Here is a 21835-nt window from a genome sequence, read left to right on the forward strand (position 1 = left end):
TACATAAGACCAGTTCGTGGATATACATACATTGCTATAATGAAATCATAAATAAGTCCAGAAAAAAACATAAGACCAGAAACAAAAAACAATATTCTGTGACACATTAATCAGCCCCAAATTAATTCAAGTCACTTGAGGCAGGGAAGGTGTGCTTGCGTTGCCACAATAATGTACACTGACTGGACAACCAGAGGGTGCTGTGATGAAACAGAGGGTGGCATGGGTGGGCCAGAGGGTGGCATGAGTAGTCAGAGAGTGGCAGTGGTGACAGAGAGTGGCAGTGATGAAGAAGAGTGTCCCAAACAGGCTGGACACGTAGAAACAACAAGTTCGCGAAACTTGCGACCCGACAGGTAAGTTCGCAATTTGCGAAAGTGTACAAAACCCTCGCGAACTGGCAGAAACCCGCGCAAACACAAAAAAAAAAATCCGCAAATTCGCGAGAATTCGCGGATTTTGCGGATTGCGAGTTCGCAAATCCGCAAAATTCGCGAACGCGAGATTCGCAAAATTCGCCCATGCTTAAACCATGGGCCCTGCAGTTGCCTGTGTTTGCTTCCATGGAAACATGCATCTAGATCACAGTTAGAGGTGATTAAAATTTCCATAATGTACTTTCACATAATAATGCAAAATGTCAGTAAAATTAAAACAATGGACATGCCTCTACATGAAATGCAGTGCTGTCATTTAGTGCGATGTTTTGCCACAAGAACGCATTGTGCGCTAAATTAAAAAGAGTGCAAAAACCATAAATGTTGCAAACGAGATCAGCTTGAATCTGTTGAGCTCTTCTCATTATCCTGCGCAATAATTTTGCTCCGAATAGTGGCATAACTATGCGATGTTGTGTAATGTTGTAATTTCGGATTTTCATGGAACAAGTGTAAGGTGAAATTCCCAAAATTTGAAAATAACCCAGCATCATTTGAACTTTGCCTATCCCTAATCACAGGAGGGTGTCCATCCAGACAAGCAGAGGGCAATCAGGCGGGAAAAGCCACATAACCGTCGAAAAGAACACCAGGCAGCTTGCAGAGAGTGCTCCAGTAATTCAAGGACAGGAAGGTGAAATATCAGATCCCACAGGGAGCTCTCAACTTATGAAGGCTGAAGTCTTTGTAGAAGAAAACATCAAAATAAATGCACTTTTTGGGAGCCAAGCAATGCCGCTGCTATGAACCAGTAAACATGTCAGGGTCGCAGTCTGAGCCCATGAGCTCCATAGTAACCAATAGTAACACTTGCCATCATGTTAGGAGTCCTCTCCTTCTTGTTAACATTGCTCATATTTAGGTCTAGTCATTTTCAAAAGTGTTGTGTCTAGTGGGAGACTTTATGCATTGTTAACCTTTCAAGGAGGAAACTTTATGTTAAAATGTTTTAGGTCTAACTTGACTTTGTATTGTTTCTTTTAATAAGATATTATGTTGGTGTTCATTCGTTTAGCTTTATTTTAATGATGATGAAAAGTAATGTTAAAGACAGTAAGGCCTTATTATTGATTGTTATGAGCCTCACAAGGCTCATTGGCCTATATTTTGTTTATAAAGAAAATATGTTGAAGTTTACTGGGGTATTGTTGTTACCATGTTATGGCCAGCGGGCATATAAAGGGGCACATTTACTGAGATTGTATGCAATGCATCAGAGCAACTATTAGCATGCTGCATTGCATCAAGGGGGAGAACACAATGCTGCCATGTGGAAAAATAGTAATTTTGAGTGAAGTTTTTAGTTTTAAATGTATTAGTGTAATTTTACTTTATTTATTTTCATTAAAGAAAGAGCATTAAGTTGACATTGATTTATTGCCTATTTGTTGCATTGGGAGTTCTGAATTTGTAGCCCAACGCACCTCCTGGAGACCTCTTGAACTGCTCTGCCTTGTTATCCTGAGAGTCACGTTCTAAAAGGGGGACTTGGACTTGTATCTAAATTCTTGAAAGCATTGGTATTCCACAACAATTGGTTCCAATACATTCACAAACAATTATATCTGCTGGAAATTACCATCCTTTGTGTGGCTCTCCCCAGATGTTTCTTTTCTTTTATTGACCCCATTTTTGTTGGCCATTAGACTCCGCACACTTTGCTCCTGCTAACCTTTGGTAACATGATTGGGTTCTCCCTTTAAACAATGTAAAACTGACATATTCCTAATTGCCACATTTAATTTACTTGTAAGTCTCTAGAATATGGTATTACAGCTACCCAAGGCCTGTAAAGTAAGTGCTACTGGTGGGCTTCAGCATTCAATGTGCTCCCCACTAAAGTAGTACTATAAATATGTCTCCAATCCTGCATCTGCAGCCCTGCTATTTAATTTTAAGCTGCCATTTTAACCTGGCATAATAAACCTATTTCCAGACCTAAACCTTACTTGTTAATACCTATAAGCCACCCCTAAAGTAGGCCCTAAATGTCCATAGGCCAGGGTGCATGGTATATAAAAAAGTAGGGCATTTATATTGAGTGTTTTGCAAGTCCTGGTGTACTGCTCCTGGCCAAACTGCAAAAGCTGGAAATTAGAAACTTTTTGACAACTCTTCCTCCAGAGAACTGGCAAGGCACTGGGACCGACACTGAGCCAACGCCATAGATGGGGAATTGCCTGTTGGCTTCAACTTTCTGGATCTGACTTCCAGAAACATTTCTAAGTCTGAACGCTGAGGGTTTCATCAAGACCGATACAGAGCGTAAGTTTGTTGATGTGGGGTCATTCCTGGGCACAGACTTCAGATTTCGCCCGATCTGAGCTATCCTGCCTTCGTCAAGGAACACGCTGGGACCCCATTCTTCAGTAATTGTGAATCATGGAGGCCCGCTTTGGATCCAGCTTGTAGTTTGTTTGCCGATGACTCATCCACGACTACGTTTTCACCATTAAAGTTTCTCTGTCAGAAGGTAAACTTTCCACCGGGACAAACCTGGTCCCTATACCTGACTGACGCTCCATCATGGTCGTCCTTAAAAATTTTGAGTTCAACTTGACCAAATAACTGGGGTTGGCACTTTGGCTTTTTGGCACTATTTTTTATTTAAACTTTAAAAATTCCCATCTCTGGTTCTACTTATTGGAGTTTTGTCATTTTGGTGTCATTTTACTTATTAAAATATACTTGTTTTTTAAATACATGTAGTGAATTTACACCTTTTGGGAGCAGGGTAGTTCATTAATTTTGTTTACCATGAATGTCTGATGTGGGTCTATGACAAAGTTTCCAGATAGTCATTCCATATAAGCCAAATTTACAAGCAATGAATCTAAAGGAAACTAATTTGCATAGTCAGTAATTTGCATAGTTTATTTTATTTTAAAGGTTTTATATAGCGCTGGCTAGACCCGGAGGTATCAGAGCGCTTTACTTGAGCATCAAATCATAGTTACAGGTTACATCGTTACAAAGATTACACAGTTATTAGAGCAAGGCATCATAGTTACTTGTAAGGTCAAGATAAACAATAAGCACAAATACGTAAGGGGAAAAGCAGGCATGGGGAAATATTCAGGGGAGGGGGGGAAGGTGCTGGGGAAGTAGACAGGTAAAGAAGGTGGGAAAGAGGAAGTTGAGGGTCTAACTAATTTGCATAGTTAGAAGTGACATGAACCAAGCCCTCCTAGGCCTACGATGCAAATGCTTGTTATAGGAAGAATGGAAGAGGATGGCCAATGCACTTGCTTAGTCATTGATTATCCTTATAACGTGGCTTCGACCAAGCCCTCCTAGGCCTACATTAGGCAGGCATCTTATAGAAGAAATCAAAGAACAAGGCAGGTGGGTTGGAGGATCCAAAGGACCAATCCAGTTTGTTGTTTATAATTGAATTGTTTTGTAATGTAATTGCATTTTTATAAAAGCGTACTCCCCAGAAGAGGTTTTGAAGAGCTATATGGCCTTGACATCAATCCTAGGTGGATAGTTAAAGGCACGTGATGCAATATGGGATGAGACACAAGTAAAGTATGGAAGAAATTGAAAAATGTTGACAAAAATATAAAGACCATATTTCAGAAACCTGGACAGGCTATATTAGTGGATGAGACGCAAACGCATCTGCTTTGCATATACGTTTAGTGATTCAACCCCCTCTCCCCCTCCCCAATAATCCCCCCACCGCCACACCAATTCATAGGCCGTCAGTGAGACATATAGAAGCTCCACTTGTAATATGCGCAGATCACGCAGCTGGTTTACTATTTATCTGGATTGCTATAGCACCACGAGCAGATAAAGCAGCTTCTTGGCACTTTAGTAATTAATTGGCAGACAACACCGCATGCAGTCTCTTGTGTTATCTTCGTTTTAGAAACAGGGCCAATTGTTCTTTTCTATTAAGGAAACACTCGGCGGTCTCGCCAGCTTTTGGATTTGCAATGCATCTGAGAATGTGTGGTAGTTATAACATTATTAAAGTATTTTGCGGCAGATTCGAAATTGCTACGGGAAGCAATCAGTGCCAATGTATTAATTCAAGGAGCCCGTATAAAAGGAAACACGGGGAAACGTGTGCCAGCCAGCTCATGCCCGGGCTGCAGTCAGCTGTCATTTTCCGTCGTTGACTTCCATTCGGCATGTTGCCAGCAAAGATAAAAGGCCTAGCCCTCCAACTGCCAGAGATTGCACGACGAAGTTTCCCGCCAAAAAACAATTTATGAAAGCAATGCATATGTTTAATTTCCCGGAACTTCCCTCGTTTTTTTGCTGCGCCACCGTCAATGACACGTGCACGAGACGTCGTCAGTGACCCGGGCCAGACAATAAAATGCCACCCACAGGGCTTCGGCGAAGGTCTGTCCGCATTCAGTGGGGAGGAATGCATGTGCACCGGCGACAGACGGGAAAAGACGGACAGGAATAGCGCTCAGCTGTAGCCCTGAAGGATGCAGACAGGTGACAGGCTGACAGCAGAAACTCAGGGTTCTCTTTTAACAAATGATGTGCTTGTTGGCGCTGCGCGTAAAAAGGCGAGATGCCAGAAGAACACGGGACTAGGACCCACAGAGAAAAGAGAAAGTGTCTATCAAACACAGTGATGCACAATGGCTGACAGAAAGCAGACAGTAGGCCAACTTTATCGCCATTTGCCTCGCAGCGTGAGCCACCGTAAATAATCAGTAGAGACATTTCGCTTTGGGATTATTTACGTGCAGCCCTGTTATATGCCGCCCCCGGAATTACCGAGACTCCAGTCATAACAATTCACTGATTTGAAACAAAGGGAATAATTTCCGACAACTTGTAATATAGGTCCTGGTCTTTAAATGAGATAACAAAACTGGGGGATCTATCGGAGGGGCGTTTCTGATGTATTTAAGTGCGTGGTTCAAAACTCCTAAACTAAATATCTGTGCCTAACATAGTGTGACGACCGTCTGCATTCAGATATTTAATATAACAAGTAACACTACACATACAAGGCAGGACTATTGGTTTTGCCAATGGTTGTTAGTTGCATAACATAAAATTAGCAACAACTTTGGCTTCGTTATATATAGTACTGAAAATGATTTAATTCTGAAATGGTGGGACTGTGAAAGAACTTAAACGAGTCTTTTTGAAGTTATATAAAAAAGGGAGTGAAGGGTGGCACTGCTGCAGAGTTAAGATTTGTTTTCATCCTGAGGGTGAGGGCTGAAATGGAGAGCCCAATAGGGACCCGTATCAGCACCTAATTTTTAGACCTGCCGGTGCTGAGCACCGGAAGGGCCCGGCCCACTTAAAGCTCTGTTTTTACGCTCACTTTAAAGTGTAGTGATTTGCGAATCCTATGACAAAGGTCCTAGTAATTCTGGTATTCTCGCTACAGCACGATGCAGCTAAACACCACATAGAATTAGTAACACAGGCCAGTATTACCACCCAATATTGCAATCCAACTCAATACGAGTGACGACTGCCGAATTGCGTGATCACGTCACGGTCATTAAAATAAAAATAGCTCTGCCTTGATACGGTTTATTCCACGATATTTTTCATGTTTTCTCTTACTCATTATCAGTACTGTTTCATAGCAAACAGGGCAGCATGTGAGCCGCGGCGTCTCAAGTACACTGCTTCATGTATCGTGACAGGAAAAACAAACATCAAATTATGGAAACTGTAGAGGCGTATCCAAAACCATGATTTATCTACTGCAGTACAATGACAAAAGAAATTCACAACGAAAAAATAGCCAGACAACATTTTATTACATTTGGTGTGTCTGCACTGAGTGGAACGAATGGCTACAATAAAAGTGCGGATAATATGTATATGTGGTTGAGGACTTTGTACTTTCCCAAGGCCCAGGATAAATTAAGATCAACATTGAAACGGTAGCAAAACTAAATTTTGTGCCACAGACTACTGTGAAAGACCAGCTGGTGTAGATTTCAAACGGAAACAGGTCAAAAGTTGACAGCAATCTTACCTCTCGCAGCGCTGTCCGGCGTAGCCCGGCGGGCACTTGTCGCAGATTAATCCACGGCTTTGGTCAAAGTGGCATGTAGGGCTAAAGCTGCGTCGTTGATGGGCGAGAACAGGACCGAGAAGTAAACAGAAAAGTACAAACATTAGCCGCGTGCTCCCCATCCCTGTGCAGAAAGCATTACTGTGTAACATGGAGAGAGGACGCATGCTCGCGCGCTCCCAGGCCCGCACAGGCACACACTAAAGGTTCAGATCTGGGCGCAGCCACTCCCTGGCGGGGGAAGCTTTGCTATTTCTGCCGACACTGGATCTAGAGGCGTGAATGGCAGCATCCCAATGTCACGTTGTTACGGACTTATTTGCCCTGTTGCTGAGTTTCTGTGACAGAGAAAAGGGACAAATGTTCAGCTGCGCGTCTGCAACAACGAGAGGCTTGCAAAGACACTGGCGGGAAAGTATCTACAGCAAAGCCCCTTTTAAAATTAACATCGGGCCACAGCAGCGGTAGAAGTGTATTGAAAAAATAGTATGGGAACTGTGATGATGTAGGATGAGTGCGCATGCGGGCAGGGTCAAAGGTGTGGATAAAAAAACTAAGGGGCATATTATCAAGGGGGTTTATCTCCGCTTTTTTGGCTTTAAAAGCCAAGAAAGCGGAGATAAAATTATCTCCATATTACCTAGCTGTCGCTAACACCAGTTAGCGACAGCTAGTAGGAGATAGCGACCATCTTGGGCCCCACTTTGCATGTCAGTGATATTTATCATTAATGACATGCAAAGTGGGCGTGCCAAGATGTTAGCGACTGGAAACAGTCGCTAACATCGCTATCTCCTATTACCAACTTTTGAAGATATTCGCGCTAAGAGCGAATATCTCCAAAAGCTAACACCTGCCCCAGAGCAGTTCTTAGCCATGTTATTCAATGGTAGGTGGATAACATGGCTAAGAGCATTTGCTCGGTAATGCATGAATATCGCTGACTTTTCAGCGATATTCATGCATTTCAGCAGATTTTTATCGCTTAGGAGATAAACCTTGATAATAGCAAGGTTCCTAAGCGATAAAAATCGGCGCAGCTCGGCGATAAAAATATCGCCGCTAAACCAACATAGCGATAATTATCGCTAGTTGTTGGTAATCAGCCCCTCAATATTCTGCAACCTTCAGGTAACTACTTACAAAATAACGCACAGCTTTAATGGAAAATAGATACAAGTTAATCAGCGAGAAATGAATTATTGTGCATTATGAAACCTCTAATAGTGCCTATGCGGAGGTCTGAGTAACCAGAGGGCACCAGAATTGAACCCTGGTGGGTACAGTGGAGAATAGTGACTTGTGTATGTTTGGTGCTACAAGGTCCCAGTCTGAGACATAACGATATGCTGCTATAAAATACACACAAAGGTTTAAGATAAAAAAGGACTTCAATAATATAGATTTTAGTAATACGCAGGCTTTGCGTAGTGCAATTATTTTTATAACTGATCTTTGAAAGCACACACTTCACAGCTCAGCTGGTAACTCCCTTCTGATACCACTCAGAAATAATAAATCTATGACATCGGAAAGCTTTAAGGGACTCAACCAACTAAAACCAATACCGTTTACCAAGCACCCTTTACATTTGCAGATTACCCATTCGTTAATATTTACATTTCTTTCAAGAAAGCAGGCCCTCTGACAAGAAGGCTTGTTTAGCTGTCTGCTCCTCCCTCGGTTTCATAGAACAGGAGAGTCTCTGCCTAACACTTCAGCTGAAGCATTTCAACTCTCGAACATTTTTTAAAACTTGTTTTTATTGGCTGGCAATATTAACAGTACAACATAGCATGGGAGGGGACAGGGAATAGGGAAAGGTCTGGGAAGGGGAAGACAGGAGGTCACAGTTACACAGTTACATAATCTTAATCAGAAATGCATGTACAATAAGCTGCTCACAATGTCCAAAGAGAGGATTACACAAGGCACAGGCCTAGATGATAGGTGTGAGATAGTGGAAGTTTGAACTAGGAAGAACATGGACACAATGTAACCAGGGTTTAAGGAATGCACAGAAGGACGCTTGCAGCAAGGCATTAACAGTTGACAAATACTACGTTGCAATGTAGCAAACAATAGATTGAGGCATACAACAATCACACATTTCCGTATGGCTGTATTCCATCTGTGGGTGTAACCACCACAGGGAAATTGGAGTCTCTAGTGTGAAGAAAGGCAGCAATTGGCTCCCATATATACTGGGGTCAGGAGGGCAGTGGCATGAGTTCCCAGAATGTGGACAATTGTTCTTGGCAATATGCCACATCATTCAACCACGCTTTGGAAGAGGAGACGGGCTTCCTGGCCCAGTGTATGGCGACCCTACGCTTGGCGAGCAAAAGAAGCATAGTAATGAGGCAACAGCAAGAGATGGGTGTGTTTTTGAAGTAACCCAAGAAGCCTCCTAAAGGAATGAAGGAAGGTGAGTGTCCAGTGATCATGGGCTGAACGGCAAAGACCTCTATCAAGAAGGATGCTTCCTTGTCACTGCCAGGGAAGGTGGTAAAGGAAACAGTGTCAAAATTGCATCGTAGACAGCATAGACGGAAACCAACCCCATAAAAAAAAGCTCCAGTGGGGCGCAATGTAAACGTTGTAAGAATTTAAAATGGATGAGGCGGAGTCTATAGTTGGGGGAGAGCAGCTGCAGTTAACTTCAGCGGAAGACCCATTGTGTGTCGATAGATCCAGAATATGTCCTCCTGCCAAGCCACTCATGCCTTCGGGGATCCAGCTGGAGAGGAGTATTGCAAATTATTATAAAGGTGAATAATCAGTTTGCAGGGAGATGGTGAAGTGAGGACGTCCTCGAGAGTTGAAAGGGTTTCTGGTGGGTAAGGGAAGGTAGCATGCATGGTGCAACAGGTGGCTCGCAGTTGGTAATACAGAATGGTAGCAAGGAAGGAAGGAAGGTAGGGAGTGGAGATGACGCGGCATTAAACATAGGGAAGAGATCCAAGAATAGTCTGATGCCACCCTTTGAGCACACAAGCTTTAGTGCCCTTGTCTGAGACTTGGGGGAGCATGAGGTTGTTGGCCAGGGGGGTGGGGGGAGCACAATTAAGTGTCATCCCTGCTCTCTTCCGCAAGCCCTCCCAAACCCAGTGTACACATTTGACAGTATTGATTTCAGCCTTCGAAGCTTTGTATGGAATATACAATGCAGAACTCTCAGAATTAACTGTCCCAGAACAGTTGTCTTTCCATACAAAGTAGGAAAACTGTTTTTCTTAAACTAAAAAAGTATGGACATATCGTGCCTCTCAGATCCCGCTGACTGTGACCATGTCTGAACTGGGGTGGTGGAGTGAGCTAAAGAATGATGATGGATTAAACCCAGATACGTTGACTGGGGGTGAGTGCTTGCAATGTTCAACACTCCGTCCATCATCCCCTTTGGTTTTGCTTTGAATGCCCTAAGTTGGCAGGGTATGCCCAGACGTGGATCTGTTGCTCACTTTGCCCCTGGATTCAAGCTAGCCTGGCTGATGACGGCTGATTAGCCAGAAACCGTCCCAGGAAACTTGTTTCCGGTCCAGGGAAGACGTGGCTTGGCAGTTCGGGCTGGACTGTTCCCATGAGGCACAGGGTCAGACTGATTTGCATATGGCCATGTCTGAACTGGGGTGGCGGAGTGAGCTAAAAAATGATGATGGATTAAACCCAGATCAGTTGACTGGGGGTGAGGGCTTGCAATGTTCAACACTCCGTCCATCATCCCCTTTGGTTTTGACTGTGACCACCAGGCACACACCTCAGAAGCAAAAAGTAACTTTAAAAAGGACAGACAGATTTGACAAAGCACATCCTAAGAGTTTGTTAGGAGGAGTTGTTTTATCAATTTCTTTTGGTCTTTTTCTTCTGTGTGAAATGTATTTTGAAGTTCCTCATGTGTTTGAACCTGTCAGTGGCTCTAATTCAGGTACTATTTTCTGAGTCTTGATTGCTGAAACCACATAGAATTGATGGGCAGGAGTGCCTCAATCGATTTTAATCATTTGTAAATGTTTTGCGCACATTCAATTACACTATTTTTAATACGTCTAGCATAGCGATGCATCATATGTAGGGGTCCCAGTTTTATTGTGTTTATTTTTGTAAAATTTTCGTCTGTATTTATCCATATTTGTTTTGTGGTCATTTTATCTGTATTTATCCACATTTTATTTTGTCGCAAGCAAAAAAAGATGCTGCAGCTTGCATTTTTTCACATTTATTTACATTGGCAATGTGCGCTTTATTTTGATAGGTTTAGATAGATTTGTGTAGGTGCGTAAATGGGTTACTGCTTTTAACAAATTGATCCTTTTGTTACTTGCAGTTAATAAATTGCAATCCTTCTAATATAGCACAGTGAGTGAAGAAGGACATTGTAACCCTCACTGTCTTATGTAAGACATCCTATGCATTGATTTAAACACATATGATTTTTTCTCAATGTATAATGTGTGATGTAAAGCGCTCTGACACCCTGCATTGGGATGAATAGCGCTGTAGTGCTATAAAGAAATAAAATGAAATAGTGGTATTTAAATTGGTATTTATGTAAATACTGGGACAGACCAACACATCTAACATTCCTACAGTACATGCATATCTCTTGGACTCACGGACAAAACAAAATCAAAATCATGCCTCTCTTAAGTACCTGTGAAGTGAAAAGCTGTGTGCATTTGTTTTCCCTCAATTGCCTTTAGGGCTGTCTCTGGATTGGACTGCGTCAGCGCCAAAGGGCAATGCGTCAGTTCTGATCAGCGCAGTGGTAAACATGCATTGATTTTGTAGCAAAACAGCAGCAGAACCCACTTCTGAGGCAACAAACTGGAGAGGGCACTCCCGCAAGGGTAGGACTCACAGATAGCAGAGTCCAGCAGCACCAGAGGATTGCAAGAAGTTTTTTGTGTCCCTGAGACTTCAGAAAACAAGAGGCAAGCCAGCAAGTCCTCAGGGAGGGCAGAGGGAACGGAAGGCAGAGTCCAGCTCTCTTTTAGCAGAGTCAGAGAGTAGCAGGCAGCAAGACAATACATAGAAAAACAGGCCATCCACATCACTATTGTCTGATTTTAGGGGGTCAGAGACCCAGTACTTATATCCCAAAGTGTCTCTGATGTGGGGGTTGGGGGTGACTTCAAAGCAGCTCTCTGAGGTGCACAGGGATCCTTTCAACCCAGTTCTGTTTGCCAGGTTTTATTTGGGGGGTAATCAGTCCTTTGTGTGAGGACATGACACAACCTATTCAAATGAAGTGTTAGCCCCTTCATTCCAACCTGCTCAGGCAAGGCCATCCGCATGCAGATGTATGTAGATGGGTACTCAGACACACATATCCTTCCTGTGTTGTGGCTATCTAGAGGGAATCCACAAAGTGTACCTGTCACCTAGCAGAGATATGTTCTTGGAGACAGGCTGCCAGGCTGCCAGGCACACAGAGCAGTAAGTGCAGAGCAATGTAAACTTTCTAAAAGCATTTCTAAAACAGCAATGTGAAATCCAACTTCACCAGTAACGAGGATCCATCATTAACGTTCCAATCATAGGAAACATGAAAAAGCTACTACTCTCTGATCAGGAATTACAGCTTAAACGTGTATTAAGGATTTCCCAGTCCTAGCTTATTAGAGGAGTAGGTCCCACAGTAGTGAAAAACGAAATAAGCTGTTTGTCACTACCAGGGTATGTAAAACATAAAGAGACATGTCCTACCTTTTACTTACATAGCACCCTGCCCTTAGGGATACTTAGGCCTACCTTAGTGTGGACTTATAAGTAATAAAAGGGGAGTTTAAAGCTTGGCAAGTAGTGTTAAATGGCAAGTCAAAGTGGCAGTAAAGTGCAAATAAAGGGATGTATGACGTTACAACGCATACTTTAACAACGCATACCATTACAACACATTTTTCACAACGCAGGATCCTTTACAACGAATGCCTTTACAACGCATGACATTACATAGCAGATGCTATTACAACGCATGCCATTACAACGTAAGTATAGGTAATTATATTATTTTTAAAAATATGTAATTAATACATTTTTACTTAATATTATTTATTAAATTAATTTTTTATTAATGTATTTGTAAATATATATATATATTTTTAAAAAATAGTGTAGGTGTTTAAAAATAATATTCTAACTCCAGGGGGGAGTAATAGTAGGGTAAGTGCAGGATAATGCAGGGGTAAAAATTACTATTCTAACTCCAGGGGGGTGTAATAGTAGGGTAAGTGCTGGATAGTGTAGGGGTATAACTTACTTTTAAAAAAATGTAAAATAATTTTTTTTATTAAATATTAAAATTTCTTAAACTAATTTATTTAATTTATTTAAAGTACTATTTTTAAAACAGAACCCTTAAAATACTCCTGTACCCCAAAACCCAAACCTTTCACTAAACCCTAAAGCTACCCCTGTACCCCATAACCCAAACCAAGCCCTGAACCCTAAAAATACCCCTGTACCCCAAAACCCAAACCTAGCCCTGAACCCTAAAAATACCCCTGTACCCCAAAACCCAAACCTAGCCCTGAACCCTAACAATACCCCTGTACCCCAAAACCCAAACCAAGCCCTGAACCCTAAAAATACCCCTGTACCCCAAAACCCAAACCTAGCCCTGAACCCTAAAAATACCCCTGTACCCCAAAACCCAAACCTAGCCCTGAACCCTAAAAATACCCCTGTACCCCATAACCCAAACCTAGCCCTGAACCCTAAAAATACCCCTGTACCCCAAAACCCAAACCTAGCCCTGAACCCTAAAGATTGACAGCATTGTACTAGGCCAACGATATTTCAAAGATTGACAGCATTGTACTAGGCCATCGATATTTCAAAGATTGACAGCATTGTACTAGGCCAACGATATTTCAAAGATTGACAGAATTGTACTAGGCCAACGATATTTCAAAGATTGACAGCATTGTACTGGTAAACAGCCTTTACAACGAAACTTTTACAACGCACTACCATTACAACGCGGTCATTACAACGCAAACCATTACAACGCATTGCGCTGGGGGGCGCTCTAGGATAGGGAATAAGTTTAATTTTCTATCCAACACCTTTCCTAGTGTCCACGGGGACTGGAGTTGGAATAGAAAATTAAACTTTTAACTATCCAGCACCTCTAAGCGCTATGCGTTGTAAAGGTATGCGATGTAAAAACCGCGTTGTAAAGGCAGGCGTTGTAATAGCCTGCGTTGTAACGTCATACATCCCATTGTACTAGGCCAACGATATTTCAAAGATTTCCACAGTTATAGCAATATACCCACAACATATGAGATTAGGCACCAAAATAGTGCTAAAATGCCATTCTAATGGTAGCATGTGCTCTAAATACACCATTCTGAACATAACACAACATTAATCCAGGACCACCAATATATTTAGAAGGGATACAAACCACAATGCTAAGATTGTTCTCAACATATCAATGATGAGTGACATTATGCCAGAGATAACAATTCCTACAATATGTATAGGTTGGGCAACTTTATGGCAGAGCCAGCACAGTCAGTTACAAGGATTGCAATTATGCCAAGAATGCCTTTATACGTTAAACGATGGGATCATTATGCTACGGTTATGCCATGCTTTGGCACAATGATGCCATGAATTACTAAAAATGATGTCAATGATTGACAATATTTTGCCAATAAGAGCCACAATTATGTCATGAATGCCCACAATATTTCAAGTATAGGTACCATTAGACCTGAGTCACTGTGATGCCATAGGTAGCCATGTCCCTATGAAGAATGCCCTCTATGCGTCAAGCATGGGCACGATTACACGAAGGCCACTATTATGAGTGGGATAGACAGAATTATGTCCACAATGACCACACCTTGTTAGGTAAAGGAATGACTAGACCAGGGTTAAACTCATCCCTGCACCTAGAGAGTCATGCTAGCACATCTACTGACCCAGAAATACATAACTGTCTCTCTCTATCTTCTTTCATGAGCCACCAACATTTATCTCTATACACCCCTGTTGGACCAGATTACCTGGCATTCTGGACAGTCCCTCTCAAGCCCCCCAAGACCAGACAGTGCTGTATTTAACTATATCTACATACCTGTTGGTCTGAAACGGGGTATATTTCACTAGCATTTGTTGTGATACTCACCTGATGCAACTGCCTCCCTCATATGTACAGTAACAAGAGTGTACTGCCTACCATTGTTACTTCTCTTTGCTTTTGTGTGAACATAAACATTACACGGGCAAAGAAGAAATATACATACACACATAGATATGCATATTTGCAAAAAAGCAGGTTAAGAGGCTCTTCACTTCCCTTGCCCTTCTATTTACCTCCTGAAATCAGCAGCATAGATGGGGCTCGTCATGAGCACTGGAGCGCCGTGGCTCATGACGAGCTGAGCATGGAAGGAGTTAAGTTTCATATAACGTTTTCAAGGGACATTTACGTACAACTCGATTAAATGGAACTGCCCAAAAATAACCCAGAAGGGTATTACAGGTTGCTGGTGCATGTTATGCCAGGTTGAGGAGGTCTGGAGGAGTCGGGCTGGTGCTCTGAAGTGTAGCGCCTGTGAGAGCCGATTTTTTGTCAATAAAGACCATTACAAACTAAGCTAGAATGTGTAATAAGGAATGAAATGTGGGAAGAGGTAGAAGAGAATGAAGAAGAGGGAATGGAACGTAGGGGGATGGTTGGGATACACTGAGATGGGACCTGCTAGACCTAGCACCAATGGTGTGGGTCTCCCCTGCATTGTTTGCCTTTGCCTCCTGTGTTTTTGCTGGTACAGATACTTTGGGCACATTGCCACTGCTGTTCAGTGCCAATGTGCAAGTGCTCCCTTTGTAAATTGTTGTTTTGGATTGGTGTTTCCATGATTGGCTGATTTGATTTACTAGTCAGTACCTAGTACAGTGCACTGTGTGTGCCCAGGACCTGTAACTCAAATGCTGCTAGTGGGCTGCAGCACTGATTGCACTGCCTACATAGGCAGCCTGTAAATGTAACTCAGGTCTGTAATTGCAGAGCCTATGTGCAGTCTGGTACTGCTATGTCGACCTGGCAAGTGCACCCACTTGCCAGGCCCTACCTTTCCCTTTTCTTACATGTTAGTCACCCCTACTGCAAGCCAACTGTACCCCTGTGGACAGGGTGTCCTGTATGTGAAAGGTGGGCCATGCCCTCATGTGTGTTGCATGTCCTGATATTGAATTACTACCAGTTTTGTTTTTCACTATTTCAAGACTACCTGTTCCCATAGGCTAGAATGGGGAGTTTGTTTATAACATATTATGAACATAAATACCCCTGGGAACAAGGAAGGAAAATAAAGTTTACTATGCATGAACTCAGAATGTTAACATGCATCTTTTAGTGAGGGTGATTTTTATATTCTGTGTTTGAAAATACCACTTTTAGAAAGTGGGTATTTTCTTGTTTAGCCATCCAGTGTGCCTCTTCTAGGATTGTGTATTGCATGTCTGTCTTTTGGATGACTGGGGCTGGGAAGGAGTAGTGCTCCTGAGAGCCTGAAGAGTCAGGGCTGGGCTGCATTTAGAGTGGGGGAGATTTCCTTTCACCTGCATGGGCCTGGTCTACCTTTCACAATGCTGTCTCCACCTCCTGCCAAGAAGATGCACCAGAGGACAGAACTGGTTTTGACCAAGCACATGGCTTCTTTGCCACCAGAGAACAAATGATTTTGTACTATAAATATTGGGGCCCAGACCCCAGAACTTTAGATCATTTCTGGGAATCAAGAGGAACCTATGCCAAGGAGAAGAGCCAGAGAAGCTGATGGGGAATACTGCCCCTGTTCTGTTTGCTTTCTGGTGTTGGCCTGCAGTGGCTACTTGCTGCCAAGGAAAGGAAAAATGGACTTTGCTTTTTGCTGTGTCTCCTGCTTGAAGAAGATCTCCAAGGACTTGAAACTGAGCTTGCCTCCTGTTCTGAAGTCTAAGGGACACAAAGACTTCACCACCAGCTCCCCTGAACTTCCTTGCTGGGAGTTCAGACCTGCTCAGACGTGCCTTCTGTTGTTTTGGTCCTCCAGAGGCTGTTTGCCGCTGGGAGCTGGGAAAAGTAACACAACTTGGAGAAGCGAGACACATTCTTACCTGTTTCCGATGCATCGTCAAAGAAATCGTTGCAGTGCCTGCCCGCGGCTCAAGAAATCGCCGTACGCCGCATTGAGTGCACCGATCTCCAAAGTCCGAAATCACCAACAGATTTCGACACAAGGCATACTGTGCAGCACGCATCGTTCTGGATCATCGCATCGAGGCACCAAGTTTGTTGCATCATTGGGGGATGCAGTAAGAAACCGACGCATCACTTCCCCACTTAGTAAGAAACTGACGCATCACCTCCTCTCCGGTAAGGAACCAACACATCACCTCCCCTGCACAGCAGTAAGCAACTGATGCATCACTTCCCCGGGAGCATGGAACTGACGCATCACATTTCCTGAGTGTAAGAAACCAACGCATCACCTCCACTGCAGCCTGTTTTGTTTGTTTGAGTGACGCATCCAAGGTACAATGTGTGAAAAGTGTTGCATCTACAATTTGCTTTGAACTTGAACCATCTGAAAGTCATATTTTTTTACTATATTTTGGATTTTTGTTGTTTGGTCTTGTTTTGGTTTAGATACAGATTACTTATTTTTCTAAACTGGTGTGTTGTCCATTTGTAGTGTTTTCACTGTATGACTGTATGTGCTCACAAATGCTTTACACACTCCCTCTGAGATAAGCCTGTCTGCTCATGCCCAGTTACCAAGGGTGTGAGCAGGGGTTATTTTAGAAGTATATCCTCCTTAACCGATTTGGACAAAGGTACCTACATCTGCCAACTAGAGACCCCCATTTCTAACCAGACCTGGTTGAGGTTGTACCTGTTTGCCCTTATGTATGAATAAACCTGCGTTTTCTTAAACCTGTGTGGTTGGATTCCACATAACAAAGTTGGCGATGAGTTGGGTAACATCGCAGAGAATGTCTCATAGTGCCAACACTCTTGAGCGAGAGGTGTATCAGGGAGAAAGTGACAATTATTGAACAGACGCAGGCAGAATACGTGAGTGACTTACTGTTATTAAAATTTTTAAATGCTGTTACTTGACGGTCACAACTCGCAGCCTAAGCTGTTGAGCCTGCAGTGCGAGCGTGAATCGGCGAAACATTACTGCTTCACCCGCTGAGTATTTGACCGTGGAAGCAACACAGGAGCAGTGAGATGTAGCAGGAGGCGTTGTTATGCTTAGCATGCAGGGGCCATATAGAATACGGCATTGGACGTCGCTAGCTGCATACCATCATAATGTAAGCAGGCGGCCATTTTGGGGATGATTAAATGCATAATTGTTTGTTTCAAGGAGTTAGCGGTACAGAGGTTAGTTTTTTAACACGCAAATCATCAATTTGGATTTAGGAAAATATGTGCTTATAACCAACTTTAAAGAAATTCCCCACAACTTCCCCACTTTGCAGAAAATAAGGCGGAATCCTCCTCACAGCACAAGTTTTTTAAATATATTAGTTGAACTGGCTAATTCCCAGAGCAGACTGACATTAAGCTCACTGAGTCAGACGATCACTGGAAAATCAAGTTCACGTGTGAATAAGGAAGTGCTAACTTTGTCATAGCACTATCGGTCCAACACAAAGCCTAAGGGTCGGTCTCTTAAACATACACCAAGTTCTACAGGAAGGTGCACATAATTATTTTGCGGCAAAGAATGGACAGTGGTCTATTGCTTATCAACGTATACTGGAAAATTACACATTATATACATTTATTTTCCTGTGTGTACTGTATTCTTCTTGCAATGAGCCAGCAGACATTTTCATGAAGTCCCTGCAGGCGTTTTGGGGTGCAGGATTGGAACTTTTGTTGAAGTGGATCAAATGGACAGAGTACTCCCTAAATTAATTTGAAACAGTGGATTTGGATGGTAAAATGTCTTCAGAACACAAGGTACATATTATTTTACATTCATTAGGCACACAAGGAATAAAAACTTATCACCAAATGAATAAAACAGTTGCAGGATTTGATGATAGGAATGCTTTTAGTATTGCATTGGTTAATGTGGATAAGCATTTTACCCCAAAAGTTTGCATAGGTATACCAAGGTTCAAGTTTTTCCAAAACAAACAACTAAAGACTGAATCCATTAACGACTATGTGGGTGAATTAAGGAAGTTAGATACAGATGATTGTGTGTTTGTTGGATTGTTAGAAGATTTGATCTGTGATCAAGTGGTTATGCATGCATCAAATCATGCAATTCAAGAAAGGCTATGGATGAATGGGGATGTTTGTCTGGACAATGTACTTGCAATTGTTTGCAAAGCAGAGATATCTAATAGATGTGCAAGTGCAAAGAGGACAGAAGTAACAGAACCATCGGAGTCAGTTTCCAAAATAAAAGCCAACATGAAACAGAAAAATACAGGGAATTCACCTAGACTTGTAAAGGTATATTAAGAGTATAAGGAATCTGATGGTGAAACTAGTAGTAATGATGAAGGTAACTTGGAATGTTGATCTGAATTCAGAACAAAACTTGTTTGAAATGTTTCTGATGGATGTTTGGCTGTGCAGAACAAATCAGGCTGTTGGATAAAGATGGGGTGTGTGTGGTGGAATCAAAATGTATGCAGATTCCGGCTTGCCTTAAATGATAATAAATGAAGATACATGGAAACAGTATTTTGTGGATAAGGTCGGTACAAAGCTTCTATTGCCTGATATTGAACCAGAGGGTTATGGAGGAGAAACAATTAATTTTACAGGGTGCCGCTGATTCAAATTTGAATTAAAACAATGTAGTACTCGTGGGAAAATATGTGTTTCTAAGAAGGGTTCATCGGTACTTGTTTGAAAGGGTCAGAAGGAGTTGCACATTATCCTGGATCCAAATGGTAAAGAACAAGTATTGATTATGGATGAAGGTGTAAAAGGTGGGGAGAAAATGATAAGAAAATTCTCTCTCTGCTTGAGAAAAAGATTGATAATTGTGTGGTTCAAACACAGCGCTGCGAGGCCTCAGGGTAGTTTATGCGCTATATAAATATAATTTTCATTTCATTTCATTTAATAAAATCAGACTTAGAGAAGGGGCTGTATCGTAAATACACAAAATTAGAAATGTTCTAATATCACTGGGGGAGGATATCGAAAGAATTCGACAAACTGTGGAATGTGGGACCAGTAAAACCTATTGAGGGATCCGCTTGGGTTTCACCATTGGTAGTGGCACATAACAGTAACGAGAATTAAGATTATGCATTGACTTACGCCATGTGAATAACAATATTATAGTTGACCAATTTCCCTTACCAACGATCAACAAAATGCTTTCATTAGTAAAAGGGGTCAAGTGGTGATTGATCTGAAGTGTATCACCAGATACCATTGTTGAGTGACAGCAAACAATATACTGCATTTATAACACCGCAGGGCTGTTACCAATTCAGGAGGATGCCTTTTGGTTTGGCATCGGCAGCGGGCGTGTTTCAACGGTTAATGTACCCGTTATTTGGTAAGATCTAGGTTGCAAAGTTTTTTCAGGATAACATACTGGTGTATGGAAAAAGCAGATTAGAGCATGATAGAATCCTGGAGAAAGTTTTGAGTTTTCTGGGTTCACAGGGTTTGACTACTGAATATTCAAAATGTAAATTTGCGCAGAACAGCATTACTTATCTAGGACATGTAATTAATAGTGAGGAAATTAAACCCAAGCCGACTTTGATTGATGCTATTCAGAATGCACCTGCCCCTAGCTGCAAAACCAAAGTTGTGTCGTTCATAGGTTTAGTGGAATTCTGATCAAAGTATATTCCAAACTTTGCAGCAAAAACATACACTATAAGACATCTGTTAAAGAATAAGTGTAAATGTGAGTGGCTCCTAGAGTGTGAGTCAGATATTTGTTGTGTAAAAGAGTGCATTCTGAGCTTAGCTTCATTAGAAAGTTTTGACCCAGAGGCCTACCGTGACACTACTACAAATGCAAGCAGTGAGGGGTTTGGGCTGTTCTATCCCAAGTCAAGAGCAATGGGAAAGAAAATGTGATTTCTTATGCCTCCAGATCACTTTTGTATATGGAAGAACATTTTCTGTGATAGAAAAGGAAACACTAGCTTGTGTTTGGGCAACTGATCATTTTAGAGCTTTTGTGTGGGGAAAATGTTTCACATTGAGATGTGACTACAAACCATTGGTAAAGCACTTACAACTGAGGGCACCATTAACACATCTGAAATATTCGATTTAACTGCAAAAGTACAATTATACAGTAGAATTTTTTCCTGGCAAGGAAAATGTGATTGCTGACTTTTTTTAATCGAGGATTTCCAAACAACTGGAATTATGTGAAGTTGGATTGTGCAACATGTTTCTGTAATGTATTAAACTGAAAAGTCAATAAAATGTGTTAAAAAAACAGTTGGATTGTGGAACTCAGATCAAATTGCATACGTACATGACCTACAAGATAGGTGTATTAAAAAAATATAAAATACTGAGTTTGTTAAGGTTGAAGTGTTAACCAAGGTAAGGGAACATCTTGGCAGGGGATGGCCAAGTGAAGTAGGAATGGGAAATTCGATAAAAACATTTTGGAAAGTGGGATATGAACTGGGTGTGGAGGGAGAGTATGTATGGAGAGGATAGAGAAATTCCTCCAACAAGTTTGAGAAAACTTATTTCATGAAGCCCATTTTGTTGTTGTTAGGTAGGACTAAACAGGCCGTTGAGGCATCATTTTGGTGGCCTGATATGGACGCTGAATAAAGAGATGTGTTCATGATTGTGAAATTTGTAAAACAGCTGATTAGTCTTAGGTCACATTGAGTCATGTACTAAATGTTCCATGGGAGTGCATAGCTATTGATATAATGGGACCAATCAGCACAGAACAAAAGTATTTAATTGTACTCATTGATATGAATTCCAGATGGCCTAATTTTAAGATTACGGAAAAAGTGGACACAAATGAAGTGTTGCAATTTTTAGATCAAGTATTTTTGCTAGAAGGAATTCCGGCAAATTTACCTAATGATAATGGAGTGCAGTTCCAATCTGTTAAAACCAGAAAATACTCTGAAAGGTTAGGTGTTAAACAGAGGACAGCTGCATTTACAGCACCAGCAGTAACGGCATGGTTGAGCATGTTGACCGTGTTATGGTGTGTGAAGCTATGGTGTATTCTCAATTTTTTTAATGAGAGGGAGAAGCCCAAGGGCCAAGTGCACACTGGGATGGATGTTCAAATCCAGTATTGTACAGTGGTCAGAGGACTCAGTAAAAGGGAGGCTTGAATCATCAATGAAACTTAAAAGACAAGATTGGTATGATAAAAAGCCT

At 41.9% G+C, this 21835-nt stretch overlaps 1 protein-coding gene across 7 annotated transcripts in view; it reads right to left on the reverse strand.

The window, feature by feature from the left end:
* Window positions 1-21835, reverse strand: part of LAMA2 (laminin subunit alpha 2) — a 3858378-nt gene that overhangs the window by 1848714 nt on the left and 1987829 nt on the right. For all 7 annotated transcript variants that reach the window (XM_086927001.1, XM_086926997.1, XM_086927002.1 and 4 more), the window contains one exon: window positions 6418-6504. In XM_086927001.1, the coding sequence (XP_086783127.1) occupies window positions 6418-6504 (87 nt within the window). The remainder of the gene's footprint in view (window positions 1-6417; window positions 6505-21835) is intronic.

Source organism: Lissotriton vulgaris, chromosome 6, assembly GCF_964263255.1.
Source record: "Lissotriton vulgaris chromosome 6, aLisVul1.2, whole genome shotgun sequence".
Classification (NCBI taxonomy): domain Eukaryota; kingdom Metazoa; phylum Chordata; class Amphibia; order Caudata; family Salamandridae; genus Lissotriton; species Lissotriton vulgaris.